The 19,399-nt window shown below is 40.5% G+C and overlaps 1 protein-coding gene across 7 annotated transcripts in view; it reads right to left on the bottom strand.

Annotated features, from left to right (window-relative positions):
- Positions 1–380: 380 nt before the first annotated feature.
- DENND2C (DENN domain containing 2C) overlaps positions 381–19,399 on the bottom strand; it is an 84,026-nt gene continuing 65,007 nt past the window's right edge. For all 7 annotated transcript variants that reach the window (XM_032302645.1, XM_032302647.1, XM_032302644.1 and 4 more), the window contains 10 exons: positions 18,270–18,339; positions 17,460–17,537; positions 16,790–16,930; positions 15,866–16,014; positions 14,661–14,838; positions 10,616–10,657; positions 9,613–9,718; positions 4,140–4,376; positions 3,810–3,896; positions 381–2,238 (listed from right to left, as the gene is read on the bottom strand). In XM_032302645.1, coding sequence (XP_032158536.1) covers positions 2,207–2,238; positions 3,810–3,896; positions 4,140–4,376; positions 9,613–9,718; positions 10,616–10,657; positions 14,661–14,838; positions 15,866–16,014; positions 16,790–16,930; positions 17,460–17,537; positions 18,270–18,339 — 1,120 coding nt within the window. In that variant the 3' untranslated portion in view covers positions 381–2,206. The remainder of the gene's footprint in view (positions 2,239–3,809; positions 3,897–4,139; positions 4,377–9,612; positions 9,719–10,615; positions 10,658–14,660; positions 14,839–15,865; positions 16,015–16,789; positions 16,931–17,459; positions 17,538–18,269; positions 18,340–19,399) is intronic.

Raw genomic sequence — 19,399 nt, 5'->3', positions numbered from 1 at the left:
AAGGAACCTGATCTTTTCCTCCAGGGTGAGATTAAAAACTGCCCACCAACTCCAGCTCCAACAAATCCTGTCATTTTGCCTTCGAGGCTTATATAAAATCCGCTCACTTGTCTTTAGGACTGTCGGAAATAGACTCGTGTTCCTCTCGTTACCTCCCAACCACTCCTGCGGCTGCCGGTGCGCCGGCTCTGCCCTGTCCCCAGCTCCCATACACGAAGCAGGCCAAGGCCAAATAAGGTAGTCGGACTGCAAACCCTGCCCGGTGTCTACGATCAGACTCGGGCTTTGTCTGCCAACAGCCTAGAAATGCTGGCCACGGACTGTCTAATCCTATCATTAGATTAATGTGCTAGTTATGGATTTATGCGAAGTAGAAGATCTTTACATCTTAAGCAACTTTATTTAAAATTCTCCAATTTTTTATTCATTAAAAGATCTGTAAACAACATTTTATACAAGTCTTGAGGGATTCTTTTACAAATATGTCCAGAACTCATAATACTTTACAAAAACAAGATAAAACAGACCTAAGAAAAGGAAGCAGCTTCAGGTCTCCGGGATAAACTAGGACCCCCATCCCTGAAGCGAGGTCTCCTCACAGAGGGACAGTCAGGATTCACCACCCTAAGACCTACCCCCGTTTTATAAACAATTCCCAATTACTCATTCTTCCCTCAGGATTGGAGTGGCAAATGGAGAGATGTCTGGTAAGAACCCCACTGGGGTAAGATGCTTAAACATTTTTTTAACAAGACATAGGCTCAGTTCTATTTTCTAGACCCATAAGAACTATATAGCACCAGTCTTAAATGGGGTCTGCTTCAGGTTCATTCATGCACAACTGAATGGGCTGTAATGACAATACTGTACAACTCAATAAACTGTATCATAATACAACTTAAAAGGTTTTGTTAAGTTCGAATAAATATTTTTATGCCAGTTAAAACCCTCAGCAGGAATTGAAGAAAACAAACTGACATCTGCTTGTAACATTTATCAGTGAAAATTAAACCATCATTGATAAGGTCCTCCTCCTAATCACTACTGCTGTTGTAGGTATTAAGGTTCAGGGTGATTATGTGGTGAATGCCCAGGAATATTCATAGTCTGAGTCCCAATTCAATTAGGGCAAAAAGTCCAATTCTAGGGGAACCAAAAGTGAGTCATCTAGGCTCCTATAGTTTGATGTCCCTTATCCTCAGAGCTGAAAATCAGCTCTGGTATGCTTCAGTTTAAAAGAAAACCTTTTCAGTAGCTATAATCTCACAGAGCTCAAGTTTCCATCTGCAGAACTAACCAACTTTCTCTGTGCTCATGAATTGACAGTCGTGGCTTCAATTCTGGCTCTGCTGTAGAACTTTGGGCAAGTTACTTAACCTTTCTGAATTCCAGTTTCTTCATTAATAAAATGGAGATGCAAGTATCTCATCAAGTTGACTTAAAGACTGAGTAAGATGACATAGATCTACATCACACATGGCACTTGGGGGACACTAAGAAAAGGGGAAGGAGTTCTCATGCTCTTCAAAGGGTATTTTCATTAGCTATAATCCCACAAAGTTTAATGTTGACAAGCTACGATGTGGAGGAGGAGCTGCAAGGTGTCTACTTGTATAAGATACTCAATAACAGTGTTAATAACTAGATTCCCTCAGATAGAACTTTAGATTAAAAAACAAAAACTAGAGATATATGAGGAATCTATTCCTTAGCTCAGCTCCAACAGCCCATAGTTTTCAAGGTGCCATGGTGATATTTCAGTGATGAGAATGACGTATGTAGGGTGCACTCTGCACATCCATCATGCTTCCCCAGTACCTTCAATCCAGCATTTCTCTCACTGTGCTCATCTTTGAGCTGTTTTTTTTTTTTTTAAATCCAACACCAAATCTTTCCCTAGTAAAAAAACAAGTGCCTTCACAGACTAAGCACATAACACAAAGAATGAGACCAAGAATCAAACAGAAAAAGCCACTGAAAAGAAAAATTGGAGGCAGAGTAATGAGAACATGGGTTCCAGACTACTCCCAGCAATCCTCCAGTGATTATACAGCAGCAACAGGAGAATCCTCCTCCAAGGACCAGGCCCACTTTGTAACCTTTTCATCTTTCCAGGATCTTTTAGGCCACTGCAGGGCATCCCAACTCTTGGAGAAATATTTTCTTGGCACTTTCGGTTTAAGATGGAGAGAGTCTATCAAAGATTTCATTTCTTCTGCAGAAATTTCATCTTACTTCCTAAAGGGAGAAAGAAGTAGAGTGAACTCTCAATAGTTCATTTTTATTTATTGTACAGTATTTGAGGCAAGGGATTAACAACTTAGTCATTTGGAACAGTGCACGAGTGAGCTGCCATCTCAAGCTAGCATGTGATGTGTTTAACTACCAAAGAAATAAACAAACCCCATGTCTCTAATTGTAGAGGTAGAAGAGAGCTCTGACCTCACCTAATCCAGTGGCTTTCAACCTTAACTATAGGTTAAAATTGCTTGGCCTGATCCCCAGAGATTTCTTGGAGCCTGTAGTGGGAAAAATGTTCATTTATGTTCCCCAGAGATTAAAATATTGTAGTTAGAGTTCAGGACCAGTGGTTTGATCTAACCTCATGGTATAAAGATGAAATAACAACCGAGGCATAAGAACAAGTCCTTACTTTAATTAGGGGCATGTATTTCTTTTTCTTTTTGTATTAAAATTGACATACAATGTCCTATTAGATTCAGGTGTACATCATAGTGGTTTGAAATTTTTTCATACACTACAAAATGACCCCTATGACAAGTCTAGTTACCAGGGGTTACGTATTTCAAGGACCAATATAAACAGCGTGGAATATAGTTCTTCCTTGTTTTGGGCTACCACACCACTGTTCCCCAATATCACAAAGGATAATAAAAAGTTAATTATTATAATTGAAAAATCAGAAACATCTGTGTTTCTTTCTGAAGTGTAAAATTAGACTTGGAGGAAATCCTCTTTTGCCTCAGATGACCTCTAAACCAGATGTTTGTTTTTTTTTTTAAGATTTTATTTATTTATTTGAGAGAGAGCATTAGAGAGGGGAAGGTCAGAGGGAGAAACAGATTCCCTGTTGAGCAGGAAGCCCAATGTGGGACTCAATCCTGGGACTCCCAAGATCATGACCTGAGCAGAAGGCAGTTGCTTAACCAACTGAGTCACCCAGGCACCCCTAAAAGGTGTTTTTATTTATTTTTTTAAAAGATTTTTATTTATTTATTCGACAGAGAGAAATCACAAGTAGACGGAGAGGCAGGCAGAGAGAGAGAGAGGGAAGCAGGCTCCCTGCTGAGCAGAGAGCCCGATGTGGGACTCCATCCCAGGACCCTGAGATCATGACCTGAGCCGAAGGCAGCGGCTTAACCCACTGAGCCACCCAGGCGCCCCCCTAAAAGGTGTTAATCTGGAGTCCATGGATGGGTTTCAGGAGGGTCCATGAATACTCTATAATTATATGCAAATTTGTATGTTCTAGCATACTTTTCTGAGACAAAGATCCAGTTTTTATGAGATTTTCAAAGTGATGTGACCTAGAAAAGATTAATAATTATGATATGCAAATTCGCATGTTATCTGAGGAAAACAGACCCAAGGACAACTCTGATGAAAGAATCCCCACCTCTGAGAAAGACTTCTTTTTCTTCAAAACAATTCGGAAGTACAGTCATGGTTTCAGGTCAGCCTATTTGAAGTTATATTATTGATTTGATTATAAAGCTTTTGTGATAAGGCACAGTTTCTGCAAAAGGTTTTTTAGTCACATTATTTAACAAGAAAACGTAACAACTCACCAAGACTCCGCAAAATTTTATTCATCCCACTGGGCTCAGACTCTGGAATTGTTTCCAAATACTGGAGGGCCCGGACCTCAAACAAACCTACAAGGAAAACTCACGCTGGTGAAACTGTCCAATACTTACTAAAAATCACTTAAATAAAATTCTGCAGCTTACTACCAATGTGCTCCCATAGCTAAAACAAAATTTTAAAAAGAATTATTTCCCATAATAACTCAGATTTTGAGCCCTTGTAGCTTTATACCATTTTTTTTTTGTTTATATTATTTTCAAACCCTCAAAGGGCTTACTAAATACAGGGGGAGAACTTATGATGAAACTGACCTTTCACCCCACTTTTCCGAAGCTCTCGGTCCTGTATGAAGCCGGCAAACATCTGTGTTTCCATGAAGAGATCCAGGAAGTGGCGTACACTTCGCGAGGTGTGGGATTTACGGAATGGTTCCCTTTGGAATACACGCTCCCCATGCTCAGTGACAGTCATGCTCAAAGAATAATGTCCCACTAGCTCCACAAAAAACCTCACAAATGCCTCAGACACCAGAGAGTTGAGTGTCACATCTGTTGCAAAATAAGAAAAAGAAGAAAAAAAAAACCTTAAGTTCATATTTATGGGAAATTGTTATGAAAGTGATGCATAAGAAATCACAGACTGAAGGACTGAGAATCCTCATTCTTAGCTTCCTTGCACACTCCACAACCAACAAAACACTATTAGCTCATATTTTTACTTTGATTTTCTACCCACATATACTCCCGTTCCATCTTTCAGCCTGGCCTGCACATCGGTGATCTCGCTGTAACTGCTCTTTCAAAGGCCACCAGGGAGTGCCAGCCAAATTTAATCTGCTTTTCTTTTTTTTTTTTTTTTAAAGATTTTTATTTATTTATTTGACAGAGAGAAATTACAAGTACACTGAGAGGCAGGCAGAGAGAGAGAGAAGGAAGCAGGCTCCCTGCTGAGCAGAGAGCCCGATGCGGGACTCGATCCCAGGACCCTGAGATCATGACCTGAGCCGAAGGCAGTGGCTTAACCCACTGAGCCACCCAGGCGCCCTTAATCTGCTTTTCTATCTGTCTCGCCTTTGAACTCTATGCTGCATTTGTGTTAACTTTCTTCTCATTCCTCGTCTCCCACAACTTTATACTCTCCTGATTTCTGGATTCCTCTCCTGCTTTTATGACCAAACATTTGTATTTCTCTTGCCTCTTCTTCCTCTTCCTAAGCATGGTTCTCAGACCACCTCTCTTTAGCATTCCCTCCCTAAAGAGCTTACTAGTATAGAGAAGGGGAGCTGGCTTTCCATGTTGATAATTCTCAACCTATGTCTCTAGCCCTTATATAAGTCACCAGAACTCACCTTCTACATTTTCAGGCTACCTATGGGTAATCATCATTTGGTTGTCCCATCAGCACTTAAATTCCATTTGTCTAAAATTCAAATCAGGGCCTTTGGAGATTAGTAAAATATGAATCAAATAAATAAACAATACATGTGTGAAACCAAATTCATTCTATTTCTCCACCAAATCAGTTCTCTCTCAACTTTCTCATTTCATAAGCAATGATTATTCCATAATAATTTATTTAGTGCTTAAGATATTGTCAGCCACTGCATTTAGAGCTTTTATAAATAAAATAATCCAGTGAAGTAAGTATTATTTCCTTTTTACAGCTGAGGAAACTGACACTCAAAACAAAGACATTCTCCAGGGTCAGCTCATCTGGTACAGGGTACAGAAGCTGCCAGACTCCCATGTCAGGTGCTTAGTCAGGTGCTTCTTAACCACTGTAACATGAAATACATTGCCTTTCATGTTCCAGGCTCAGACTTCAAATTCAACTTAGACTCCTCTTTTTTCTCCCATTCCTAATAGTATTCCCCCGCTTCTCCATGTCATGTCATTTACTCTTTCCATGGGTTCCATACTGGCCTGGGAATCAGGGACCTAGGTGTAGTTAAGAGTTCTATCATGAAGCAAAAATCCTAGATTTTTGCTATATTTTGTTCAACAGATATCCTTCTCGTCTCTCCTTCTGCAGCTGAGGATCCACGGTCCAATACTTTTATCATGAACACTTTTGCCCCAGTCTCCCATCCCCTTCCAGTTACTTTCCCATTTCTCTCCCACTTTACATCCAAATTTCTTGGAAGAGTTGTTTATATCTGCTGTACCCTTTCTTTTCTTTTCTTTTTAAAGATTTTATTTATTTATTTGACAGACAGAGATCACAGGTAGGCAGAGAGGCAGGCAGAGAGAGCGGGGTGGGGGGGGGCAAGCTCCCCGCTGAGCGAAGAGCCTGATGCGGGGCTCGATCCCAGGACCCTGAGACCATGACCCAAGCCGAAGGCAGAGGCTTTAAACCACTGAGCCGCCCAGGCGCCCCTGCTGTACCTTTTCTTAATCTAATTCCCTTTTAAAAAAAAATTATGCACTTCTATAACTTATCTTTAATTATTTGTTTCTGTTTTAACGTAAATGTCGTATATATTCTTTTACATATATAAATATTCCATAAGGTCACCCGTGAAATGAACACATCAGTACCTACCACAAAGCTTGAAAAAGAACATCAAGTGTATCTCACATGCTCCCTCAAGAATGCCCTGGGTGGGGGCGAGGGGGGGGGGGGGAATGCCCTCTCGGAGGTGTTCTTCCCCCTACTCTCCAATAGAGGGCGACCATTATCAGTGATACTGGGTTTGTCCTTTCCTTGCTTTAGGTTACAGTTCCAGTGCATATATACATAGCCAACTCCCATAACAAACTATTAGATTTTGTACATCTTTGAACATTACATAAAACATATTCTTCTATAACTTACTGTTTTAGTAAGAAACATATTCTTCTATAACTTACTGTTCTATAACTTATGTTTTTAAGATGCTTTTTTAAATGCTATATTCTCCTGCCAATGAACAGTTCGGTTGTTTTTAGGTTCTGCTATCACGTAAAATGCTGCTACTTTGAAAATTATTTACCTGTTTCCTAATTATAATGTGCCAGAGTTTCTCTGGGGTATATATCTAAAACCTGAATTGTCAGGTTGTAGGATATATACACCTTTAAGTTGACTAGATGATGCCCAATTATTTTTCCAAATCAGCTGAAATAACTTACACATTCTCACCAACTCCTGACACTGTCAGACTTTTTAACTTTTGCCAGTATGGTGGGTATAAAATGGTATCTCACTGTGGTTTTAATTTACATTTCCCAGATTTTGACGAGGCTGTACATCTCTCCATATACTTACTGGCCTTTCATCTTTCCTCTTTGGTGAAATGATTGTTTGTATCTTTTCCCCATTTTTCTATTGGGTTGTTCATCTTTTTATTATTGAAATTGCATTTTAAGATTTTTTTAAAGATTTTATTTATTTATTTGACAGACAGAGATCACAAGTAGGCAGAGAGGCAGGCAGAGAGAGAGGGAGGAAAGCAGGCTCCCTGCTGAGCAGAGAGCTTGACGCGGGGCTCGATCCCAGGACCCTGAGATCATGACCTGAGCCGAAGGCAGAAGCTTAACCCACTGAGCCACCCAGGCACCCCGCATTTTAAGAATTTTTAAAAATAAATTCTGGATACTACTCCTTTGTGGTTGTATTTGTTGAAATCTTCACCTAGTTTGTAGCTTGTTTTTTTCTTTTTCATGGTGTTCCTCAAGGATTAAAAATTTTAAAAATTTAAGTGTCAAATTAATCCTTTCTTTTTTACCAGCTGGGAGTCCTTACTCTTAACATTTAAAACTTGAATTCCTTAGAATTAGTTTTGTGTGTAGGGTGAGGTATAGATCCTATCCACTTCTTTTCATATGGAACACCAACTGCCTTACTATTGGTCACTGAATGGTTCATTCTTCTCCTGATGATAGGCAATGCTGGTGCTGACACAAATTAAGTTTCCTTATGCCTGTGTACTCCATTCCTTCCCTTGCTCTATTTATTTCTGAACCAAAACCAAACAGTCTTAATTACTATGACTTCATGATTAATTTGATGTTTCAGAGGGAAGTCCCTTCAATGTTGTTCTTTTACTTAACTATTCTTGGCCCTTTCTAATTCCATTAAAATTTTACAAAAAGCTGAATGCCCTTCCAATTCTCTCTTGAACTTTCCCCGATCTTGCTTTCTTCCCACCATCTCACTGAATCTGCTGCTACCAAGGTCTCTAAGCTCTTCCCATTGTCAAATCCACCAATCCTCAGTCTTCATCTCGCTTGCCCTCTCTGTAGCATTAGAAATAACTGTTTACTTTCTTTTGTGAAATACGTTCTTCACTCAACTTCTCTAGTATTACTTCCCCTGGTTTTTTTTCTCCCCCTTCACTAGCTGTTCTTGTAATCACTTTTTGCTGGATCCTCTGCCTTTTCCCTACTACCAAACATTGGAAATCTGACCACACTATTACCAGCCGACTCAGGGTTCAACCCTTAAATCTGTCATTTTCTATCTATACTCACTCTATAGGGTGACTTCATCTGGTTCCACAGCTTTAAAACAGCAACTTCTAGGGGCGCCTGGGTGGCTCAGTCAGTTAAGCATCTGCTGTAGGCTCAGGTCATGATCTCGGGGTCCTGGGATCGAGCCCCAGACTCCTCAGCAGGGAGTCTGCTGCTCCTTCTCCTTCTCCCTGGGCCCCTTCCCCCACTTGTTCTCACTTTCTCTCAAATAAATAATTAAATAATCTTTAAATATATATATGTAATAATAAAATACATTATACATAAATAAAAATACATTTAAAAAAACCCTAGCACCTTCTCAAGGTATGTCTTTAGTTCAAATCTCTCCCCTGAATCCCAAATTCAAGTATATGAATGCCTACTTGTTATCTCTAACTGAATGTCTGCTATGTATTGGACATCCAATAGGTATCTCAATATTTGGAACTGAACTTTTAATTATTTCTCTGAACCTACTCGTCCCTTAATGTTCCCCACCAGTAAACAGCCTTACTTTTCTCATTTGTAAAAAAGGGGGATTAAATAATGAGACCTGCGTCGTAAGGCTATTACAAGGATGAAGTAAGATGTATGCTAGGTGTTGAGCACAAGGCCTGGTACAGAGTAAGTAGCTCAGTAAATATTTTTCACCCTTACTCAACAAATACGTATCTCATACCTACTTACTGACTATTGTTTAAAGTGTTGGAGATAAAGCAAAACAGACTGTCGCTGCTCTCATGGGCCTGATGTTGCTAGCAAATCAGACAATAATAAAAGCCCTGGAGGAAATTAAGGGCAGGGAAGTGGAGTGGCAGCATTAAGGGAATGGGTACAATTTTATTTTATTTAAAGGTTTTATTTATTTATTTGACAGAGAGAGACAACAAAAGAGGGAACACAAGCATGGGGAGTGGGAGAGGAAGAAGTAGGCATCCCACCAAGCTGGAAGCCTGATGCGGGGCTGGATCCCAGGACCCTGGGACCATGACCCAAACCAAAGGCAGATGCCCAATGACCGAGCCATCCAGACGCCCTAAGAATGGGTACAATTTTAAAAGGACAGCAGGAAAGGCCTCACTGAGTCACATGTGAGCATGGACCTGCAGGAAAAAAGAGCAGGAGCCACGTGGCCATCCCAGGGAACAGCATTCCAGAACTGGAACACAGCAAGTGTCCAAGTACTGAAATAGATGGGGACTAGCACATCGGAGAGGCGGCGAGGAAGCTGATTCTAAGCTCCCCACATCCTAAGCAATGGCTTACTCCTGTACATCTTTCAGCAAGGTGCTGGGAGTCCAGTCAGTATCTACTGTGTTGACCTTGAGTCCTCAGACCATCTGTCTCCTACCTGGTGAAAAATTCTGCTCCTGAGCCAAGATTTCATTCCGTTCTTCCAAAATCTGCATCAAGGCAGCTTGGAGTTTAGGAGGTAGAATTTCGTCCTCATCAGATACCTTAAGAGAAGAAATTGAGCTGTGAGAGAAAGTCTCCAACGTACGCTAATTAGGTCCCCAAAATTCCACAGGTGACTTTGTATAGATTCTGGCTAAAGACTCAGTCTGAACCTTCCTTCCCTACATTGAGCACAATTCAGTATGGTGATGGTACACATATATTAATTGTCTAAACTACATTAAGAAAATAAATATGTCTTATGACATTTTCTGGCACCTTTCCACCAAGCATCTCTCATCTGCAAGTCTTACACTGTACTACAAGGATCATCCAGAAGTAAGTTATGAGCTAATTGATTTTGAAAGGAGACAAAGTCTTGGGAAATGTTCTTTTCACCCTGTGTTCAGTGCTCACAAACTTATATACAGGTTCCACACAGGGTGCTTGCTCTAAGAAGGCTTTGCTAACTCTCCCTTCCACTTTCAATACCCACCAAATGACTTTTTTTTTGTCCCTACTTTACCCTGTAGACATTTCTATGACACTGTTTCTAAAACTTTACAACTATATCTGCTCCCCCTTCCCATCATTAGATTATAAGGTCTGAGGGTTCAAAGTATGTCTTACTTTTAGATTCTAACAGAGTAACTGGAAATAATCAGCGCTGAATGCTTGTTAAATTCAATTAAATTAGAGGTATATACACCAACCCATCTGGACATCAAAGGAGAGTTACCTCTTTTGCTAATGACATTTAATCTCTTTCCTCCTTCCTTCTTTGGGAGAGATAGCTATAAACCTAACCCAATTTTCAGGTCAATCCTGTATGATTGGCCACAGTGTCAAGCATGTGTAGGAACTAAAAGTCTGGCCTGAGTCATCTTCTCTAAGTACTTTCACATATTTTCTGTCCTATTATCCTCATCCATTATGTAATCAGCTCATTTGTCACTTACCTCCTGTAAGAACTTGTCTGCACAGAGATCAACTATCAGCACCTATGGGATGAAGCAGCCAGGTTGGTTAAACCAGAGACATTCACAGACACATACATTAGGCACTACTAGATCACACTACTACTGATTCTCTCGGGCAATGGAAATAGTGTTAAACAAAATTAACTTCAGGGACTCCTGGATGGCTCAGATTAACACAAAATCAGCTGTGTTCACTAACAATGAACTATCTGAAAAAGATATTAAGAAAACAATCCCATTTCCAACTCCATCAAAAAGAATAAAATACCTAGGAATAAATTTAACCAGGGAAGCAAAACATCTGTACACTGAAAACAGTAAGCACTGATGAGAGAAACTGAAAAACACAAGGGGAAAGATATTCTGTGCTTGCAGATGAGAAGAATATTGTTAAAATTCTCACACTATTCCAAGTAATTTAGAGGTTCAATAGTAATCCCTATCAAAACCATCAAAAAAATAATAAGGAAACCTATAAAATGGGAGAAAATATTGTAAATTACATGTCTGATAAAGGGTTAATATTTAAAATATACAAAGAACTCATAGAACTCAACAGCAAAACAAAACAAACAAAATGCCAAGCAATTCTATTAAGAATGAGCACAGCAGGGGCTCCTGGCTAGCTCAGTCAGTGCAGTGTATGACTCTTGATCTCGGGATCATGAGTTCGAGCCCCACATTGGGAGTAGGGTTTACTTTAAAAAATGAGCAGAGGAACTGAACAGACAATTTTCCAAAAACAGGCAAATCAACCAAGAGGCACATGAACAGATGCTCAACACCACTGATCATCGGGGAAATACAAATCAAAACCACAATGAAATATCACCTCAATCTGTCAGAATGGCTATTATCCAAAAAGACAAGAAATAACAAGTGTTGATGAGGATGTAGAGACGAAGGAACCCTCACACACTGCTGGTGGGAATGCAAACTGGTACAGCTGCTATGGAAACCAGTATGGAGGTCCTCAAAAAATTAAAAATAGAACTGCTATGTGGATGCGATCCAGCAATCCCTCTTCTGGGCATTTATCAGAAGAAGAAGGAGAAGAAGAAGAAAGGAGGAGGAGAAGGGGAGGAGGAGGAGGAGGAGGAGGAGGAGGAGGAGAAGAAGAAGAAGAAGAAAGAAATTACTATCTTGAAAAGATATCTCCACCCCCATGTTACCTACAGCATTATTTACAAAAGCTAAAATAAAGACAAAACCTCAGTATTCACTGGTAGCTGAACAGATAAAGAAGATATGATATATATAATATATAATATTCATGTTATATGCATAATATCAATATTATTCAGTCATAAAAATGTAAAAAATTCTGCCCTTTATGACAACATGGATAGACCTAGAGGGCACTATGCTAAGTGAAGTAAGTCAGGCAGAGTAAAAGAAATTATGTCTGATCTCACTTATATGTGGAATCTAAAAACCTGAACGCATAGATACAAAGAACAGATTGGTGGCTGTCAGAGGTGGGGGTGGGTGGGTGATGGGTGAAGTGAGTGAAGGTCGTGGAAAAGCATGAACTGTCAGTTATAAGATAAATAAGCTATTTAACAGTTATAAGATAAATAAGCTATTTATCTTATAAATAAGATAAAATTTTTATCTTATTTAAGATAAATAAGTGTATTTATTGCAGTGTATAGCATAGTGACTACAATGAACAATACTGTGCTGTCTATCTGAAAGTTGCTTAGAGAGCAGATCTTAAAAGTTCTCATCACAAGAACAAAAAATTGTAATTATGTAAGGTGTTGCTTTTTGGGGTAATCATTTCACAACATTTACATCTATAAAACCATTATGTTGTACACCTAAACCTTAAAACAATGTTAAATGTCAATTATAGCTCAATATAAAAAAGGTGGGTAATAGGGAAGAACAATCTTTCCAATAAATGGTCCTAGGATAGTTAGCTATCCCTATTAAGAAAAAATAATAACCCTACCTCCGATCGTACACATAAAAAAAAAAAAAAAAAACAACTCCCAGGATTCAGAATAAAAAATTAAAGGCACAGTAATAAAGCAACCAATGTATCCAGGAGATAATATAGGAGGATATCTCCATGAAGTTAATATAAAGAAAAACATAAACAGCTCACTAAAATAAAATAAAATAAAACCACACACTAACAATAAAGGAAAAGATTGATAATTTTGACTATGTTAAAATGAAGAACTTCTATGCATGAAAAAAAACACCATTTTGGAGAATAAAAAGACATGCCACAAAGAGGCTGATATCCAGAATATAAAATAGCTCTTACAAATCAATGAGGGTAAACCAACCAGGAGAAAGATAGATAATGAATTTTTAAGAGATGATGATATTTGAATGGCCAATAAACACAGAAAGATGCTCACCCCCAAGAGTAATCAGGAATGCAAATTAAACCAAAAAGAGACTACTACTACACATTCACCAGATAGGTTATGTTACACAAACTGATGATAACAAGTGTCGGCAAGGGTGTGGGAAAACAGGAATGCTTGTACATCGGTGGAGAGGAGTTTAACTTGGCAGAACTACTTTGGAAAACAGTTTGACTTTATTTACTGAGGCTGAAGATACACTTACCCTATGACCCAGCAAGCCCAAGGATATACTTTAGAACTGCAAACATATATGTGCTAAGGGTTGTACACAAGAATATTTTTAACAGCATTACTCGTCATAACCCTAAGCTGGAAACAACTCAAATGTCTATCATCTGTAGAATGGATAAAAAGTTGTGGTACTTTCACACAATGGAATACCACCTAGAATTAGAATGATCGAATGACTCTTAAACTCATCAACATGGATGAATCTTACGGACATCATGGTAATAAAAGATGCCAGACAAAATATATATGAGTCCATTCATAACAAGCATAAAGCCAGGCAAAGCTGAACTCCATTGTTTAGGAATAAATGCCTAGGGTGTAAAACTTTAAAGAAAAACAGGTAAATGAACACCATAAAGTCAAAACAGTGGTTACCTATCATGGGGTGTGAGGAAAGAACAGTGAAGAAGGTGGCATGATGCAGACTTCTCAAGGTGCTGGCACTGTTTCCGTGGCTGTGATGCTTCCATTCTTTTCCAACATGGGTTACATAAGCATTCACTTTGTGAATTTTCTGAGCTGTACACTTTGTTTTGGCCACTTCTCTATATGTGTATTATATTTGAAAAAATTGGTGGGGGGCAGGGACAGAGGGAGAGGGAGAGAGAGAGAATCTTAAGCCCCCAACTTGGGACTCGATCTCACAACCCTGATATGACCTGGACGCTTAACCTAATGAACCACCCAGGTGCCCCTGAAACAATTTTTTAAGTTTACCCAGAGTTGTTCTTTTGTTTGTCTTAAAACAAACAAAAAGACCTACCCTTCAGAGTAACACAAGAATGAGCCCAAGGCACACTACTGTAAATAAGATACAACTTCAGATTCATGTGTACTACAGAATTTTTCTCAATAAAACAATAAAAAACATGATAGCATAATATAGATAATAATTATGTATTAATATTAATGACAGTTCTATAATTCTTTTTTTAAAAAGATTTTTATTTATTTGAGAGAGAGTTTGAGTGAGAGAGATCAGAGAGGGAGAGGAGGAGGGAGAAGCAGACTCCCCGCTGAACAGGGAGCCTGAGGTGGGACTTGATCCCAGGACCCTGGGATCATGACCTGAGCCGAAGGCAGACACTTAACCGACTGAGCCACCCAGGTGTCCCCAGCTCCATCTTTCCTTTTTTTTTTTTTTTTTAGACTTTTATTTATTTATTTGACACAGAGAGAGAGAAATCACAAGTAGGCAGAGATATAGGGGGAAGCAGGCTCCCCACTGAGTAGAAAGCTCTATGTAGGGCTCCATCCCAGGACCCTGAGATCATGACCTGAGCTGAAGGCAGAAGCTTAACCCACTGAGCCACCTAGGCGCCCCCAGCTCCATCATTCTCAAAGGTGATTCATTTTCATTTGTCAGTGCCCTGTCTTTTCCATACGTACTATTTCTCCCATCTCACCTCTTCAATGGGTAGGTCCTGGAGCTGTGGTAAGGAGCAAGACAGGATTCCAATAAGGAATGGGGTGGGTGAGCACACGATGTCAATCATAGACGCTGGGAGGACTGGAATGTAGGTATGCTGCCAGGTGAATGGATACAGTGTGGCAACCACAGCATGGCCACATTTGGACAGGGTGCTAGCCAGAGAAGAAAGCAAATGGTGTCACATACTGAGCAATGCATGGAGAATGGTTCAGATGTTATGTTACAGAATTATATACTGACAACACTTAGTGATCACTGATCACAGATTAATGATGCTGTGATTACCCATTTTTAAAATTTTATTAAAATTTTTAACTTAACTTGCTGAAAAATTTGTCTTTTTTTTTTTTTTAAAGATTTTATTTATTTATTTGACAGACAGAGATCACAAGTAGGAAGAGAGGCAGGCAGAGAGAGAGGGGGAAGCAGGCTCCCCGCTGAGCAGAGAGCCTGGGATTACTACCCGTGCCAAAGGAAGAGGCTTTAACCCACTGAGCCACCCAGGCACCCTGAAAGATTTTAGTCTTAACCAGCTTTTTGCCATAATTTATGTTGCTAAAATTTCGTGTGTACTTAGAAAAGCAATAACAATTATTAAAAAAAATTCTGAGTATAACTGACCCACATTACATTATTTTCAGGTGTAAACATCGAGATTCAAAGTCTCCATACATTATGCTGTGCTTACAAGGATAGCTACTGTCACCTTATAACTCTATTACGATGCCATTGATTATATTCCCTATGCTGAATTTTTAACAACAGTTAAGTAAAACACGTTTATAAAGATAAATTACTTGCAATCCCAAAGTCACTGCTATAGCCTAATGCAAACAGCTTTAGGATTATTTACCATTTGGAATTATCTATGTCCATATGGCATTAGGTAACTGACATCTTCAGTTTTTGAATATGCCCCAATTTTTTTTTTTAAGATTTTATTTATTTATTTACAGAGATCACAAGTAGGCAGATAGGCAGAGGGTGGGGGAAAGCAGGCTCCCCACTGAGCAGAGAGCCCAATGCGGGGCGCAATGCCAGGACCCTGGGATCATGACCTGAGCTGAAGGCAGAGGCTTTAACCCACTGGCCACCCAGGTGCCCCGAATATGTCAAAATTTTAAAACACTGAGAACAAGTAAAATACCAGTAGGAAGTGACATTTTATGCATTTCTTACCTTAGGCTGTTAGCGACAAAGATTACCCTCCGTTCCAGCAGGAGGGAGGCACAGACCCGGATGAGATGGCACACACTCAGGCACTTAAAGAGACATTCAAAGTCAACATGCTCCAGTCGGGAATCCAGTGGTCGGCAGAGTTCAATGGACTGAAATGAAAGAATCTGAATCAGGGGAGTTCAGACTAGAAACGGATCCCTGACAACATCAATGGATCCTGTCATTCTTTCACAGGTTAAATTCAGGATACAGGTTTTGCTACAGAGCTTGTGAACTGCCTCCACTAATTCCAAGACCTAATACCTTATCATGAATATGATTTTTTTTTAATTTTTATTTCTTTAAGTAATCTCTACACCCACCATGGGGCTTACACTCCTCACTGCAAGATCAAGAATGGTATTCTCTACCGACTGAGTGAGCCAGGTGCCCCCCAATACCTTGCTTTTGTGCTGTAAATTTCTGATAAAATCTTTTATCCCAGGGTGCCTGGGTGGCTCAGTCGGTTGAGCGTCCGCCTTTGGCTCAGGTCATGATCCCGGGATCCTGGGATCGAGCCCCATGTCAGGCTCCCTGCTCAGCAGAGAGCCTGCTTCTCTCCCTCTGCCTGCTGCTCCCCCTGTTTGTGCTCTCTCAAATAAATAAGTAAAATCTTAAAAAAATCTTTTATCCCACCTGACCATAGCATGTATCATCTTCATTTATCATGGTGAAATTATTAGGAAGGGGCTCATTCTAGGAGTGACTGAAATCTCTGGCTCCTAGGTCTAGGGTCCACTATCTCATAGATCAATCGGACATTTCTATTTTGTATAGTTTATGGAAAAGGGAAAATTATGCTGTGAGGCCTCTGGAAACTTCGCCTGTTAGTGTAAGGCCTGCTTTTTGGTGCCTATCAAACCTTTTCAAAACGAGCTAACTTACCCCATCGCCAGCCCCGGGGAGGTAGCTCTTAACTGTGATGGTACGTCCAGGAGCTGGGAAAGGAGCTTCCATGACACTTCGCATGAACGGGTAAACCAGGGCTGGACACATCTCTCTTCTCTTCTCTACTTCATCCAGAATCTACACACGCAACATATGTTAGTGTTTGAGGGACTCAAAAACATAAGGAATTGCCAGACGTGATGCACAAACTTGAAAATCACACCAGAAGATCTTCAGACTGATAAGCTTCTGCAATGAATACACGTCCATTAAAGCCATCATATGTCTTCGCGGTATTTTGACATCCCCAAGAAAAGTTACTCAAATAAATCAACTCGTTTGTAGAAGAGGAGCTACTTTTGTTGACCCTGACAATCATATCTTGCCGTGTGGGGTCTGGGAGAGGCAGGAGACAAGAGGAGCTTCAGGCTATGCTCTCCTTGAAGCTGGGAGGTTTAGCAAACCAAACAGGATGACAAGACAACAGCGCCTGGATTAGAGACCTGAATGTAAACCTGTGGCTCTAATCTCCTACTAGGAACCCTTCCTAAACTCGTACGTTAGAGGCCACATCACTGGACATTGCCTTGTGACAACATCAGAGATAAAAATTTCTTTAGAGCCTAGAAAAAAACAGCACCTTTCCCAGGGCTCAAGCTGCACTCACCTTGGAAAAAAGGTTAAAGCAGCCAAGGCGACTAACCATGCAGTAGACCTCAGGAAGTCGCTTCCCTCTGCCTTCCGGCTAGAAGAAAAGAACATCAAAGCAACCATGAAGCCTCACAAGCCTGTTCATGGAAATTATTAACACGCTCTTGGTGGTCTTCAGTACCGAGCAGGAACCAAAGATCTCATGCTCACTGAACACTGAAAGATGGATGGGAAAATGCTAAAATGTGACAGCACAACTTATTCCAGCTTTAGTGGGGGCACCTAAGCAAGAAAAAAGTAGCTCAGAGCTCCGACGACTGGCTCGCAGCAGTCCACCCGCAGACAGACCCAGACTGATCTCTAGCCACTCTGTCATTGGTTTCATCTACTACGAACAGATAAAAAACAAGCAAACAAACACATAAATAAAAGTCCGTAACCCTCTTATTCTGAACACTGGCTAACTCCAATCTTGCTGTTACTATTTAAAGTTAAAGTACCTTTTTTTCCTTTTTAAAAGATTTTATTTATTTGAGAGAGAGAGAGACAGAGCAGGAACATGAGTGGGAGTGGGCAGGCAGAGGGACAGGGAGAAGCAGGCTCCCCGCTAAGCAGGCAGCCTGATGTGGGGTTCGATCTCAGGACCCTGGGATCATGACCTGAGCTGAAGGCTGACACTTGACTGACTGAGCCACCCAGGTGCCCCAACATAGCCTCTTTAATACACAGATCATTAAGTAGCCCTCAAACTCATCTAGTAATAAGGTTTTCGAAGTTTCTAGTCTGACTTGACCAACCCCACCTATAGCCCAAGTCTGGTACTTACCAAGAGCTTCTTACAGTAACCGAACCACCGGCTCCCATCTTCACCAGTTAAGACAAAGGAGAATGTTTCACTGGAAAAACAGGTAATAGTTTGAGATCCAAACAATCGCTTAGGGCATTCTTCATGCAAAAGACGACTGGAAAGGACTGTCCAACAGTCATTTTGGGATGTGAGAGGAGGCATTAATACTGTATTAATCGCAAGTCACCTTCCTCCTGAGGGAGAATGTCCAGGCCTGCAAATGTCTTGCCTGGCACTGGAGTGAGCATGTGTGCGCAGGAGACGCGCTGACACCACTGTCTGCTTTTCTGTTCTTCTTCATCCGCTCTAGCTAGGAATCAAGCCTACTTTTCCTTTTAGTGACTATCCAACTTAGTCTAACATTTAGGTAAGCTGTGAAGGACTTGGATACGCTCTTTTGTCCTTCCAAATTCTTCCATTTAGGCCCAAGAGGTCCTACGGAACAGTGAGAGGCCAAGGATTAGATCCTTGGTGTAAAAAAGTTAATAGGAGACTACCCAATCCTCCCTGGAAACACGGGCAAAAGATCTGCATAGGTAATTTTCAGAAAGAAGACCGAGACAGAAACTCATTAATAAAGGAATCTAAATCTGAACAGTGAATACGTATGTTTACATATGGCCAAAAAATAAAGATGGAAACGAAGTACGCCAGAATATATAGTTATTATCTCTGAGTACCAGAATGCCAGTGACATATAATTTCTGCTTTTTTATTTACTCCTCTGTGTCTTCCAAATGGTCTAGGGAAAAAAAAAAAAAAAAACCCATATAACTGGCTGGGGAGGAAAGCCAGGTACAGAGCAGCCAGGCCGGTGTGAAAGAAGCTGCAGTGCACGTGGCAGCATGAGAGCACTGGGACCGATGGCTCAGAGAGGACAGCAGACATCAGGCCAAACTGGTCAGGAGGCACAGCAGCTCAGACAGGAGGTGATGTGACACGGAAGGGCAGAGCAGCTGCTCAGGCCACAGGGGAGGCTGTCCACCAGCAGGTTATCTGCATGTGACATGCTTCCCAGAGTCACGCTTTTCAGCCCCAGTAGCATGGTCAATAATCATAGTTCCGAACAAAGTGAGATTGAGATTCTGAGATGATGACTGTTTATTGAT

Source organism: Mustela erminea, chromosome 10 (assembly GCF_009829155.1).
Source record: "Mustela erminea isolate mMusErm1 chromosome 10, mMusErm1.Pri, whole genome shotgun sequence".
In the NCBI taxonomy this organism is placed as follows: Eukaryota; Metazoa; Chordata; class Mammalia; order Carnivora; family Mustelidae; genus Mustela; species Mustela erminea.
The sequence above is the reverse complement of the archived record's forward strand: the minus strand, read 5'-3'. Positions and strand labels throughout refer to the sequence as shown.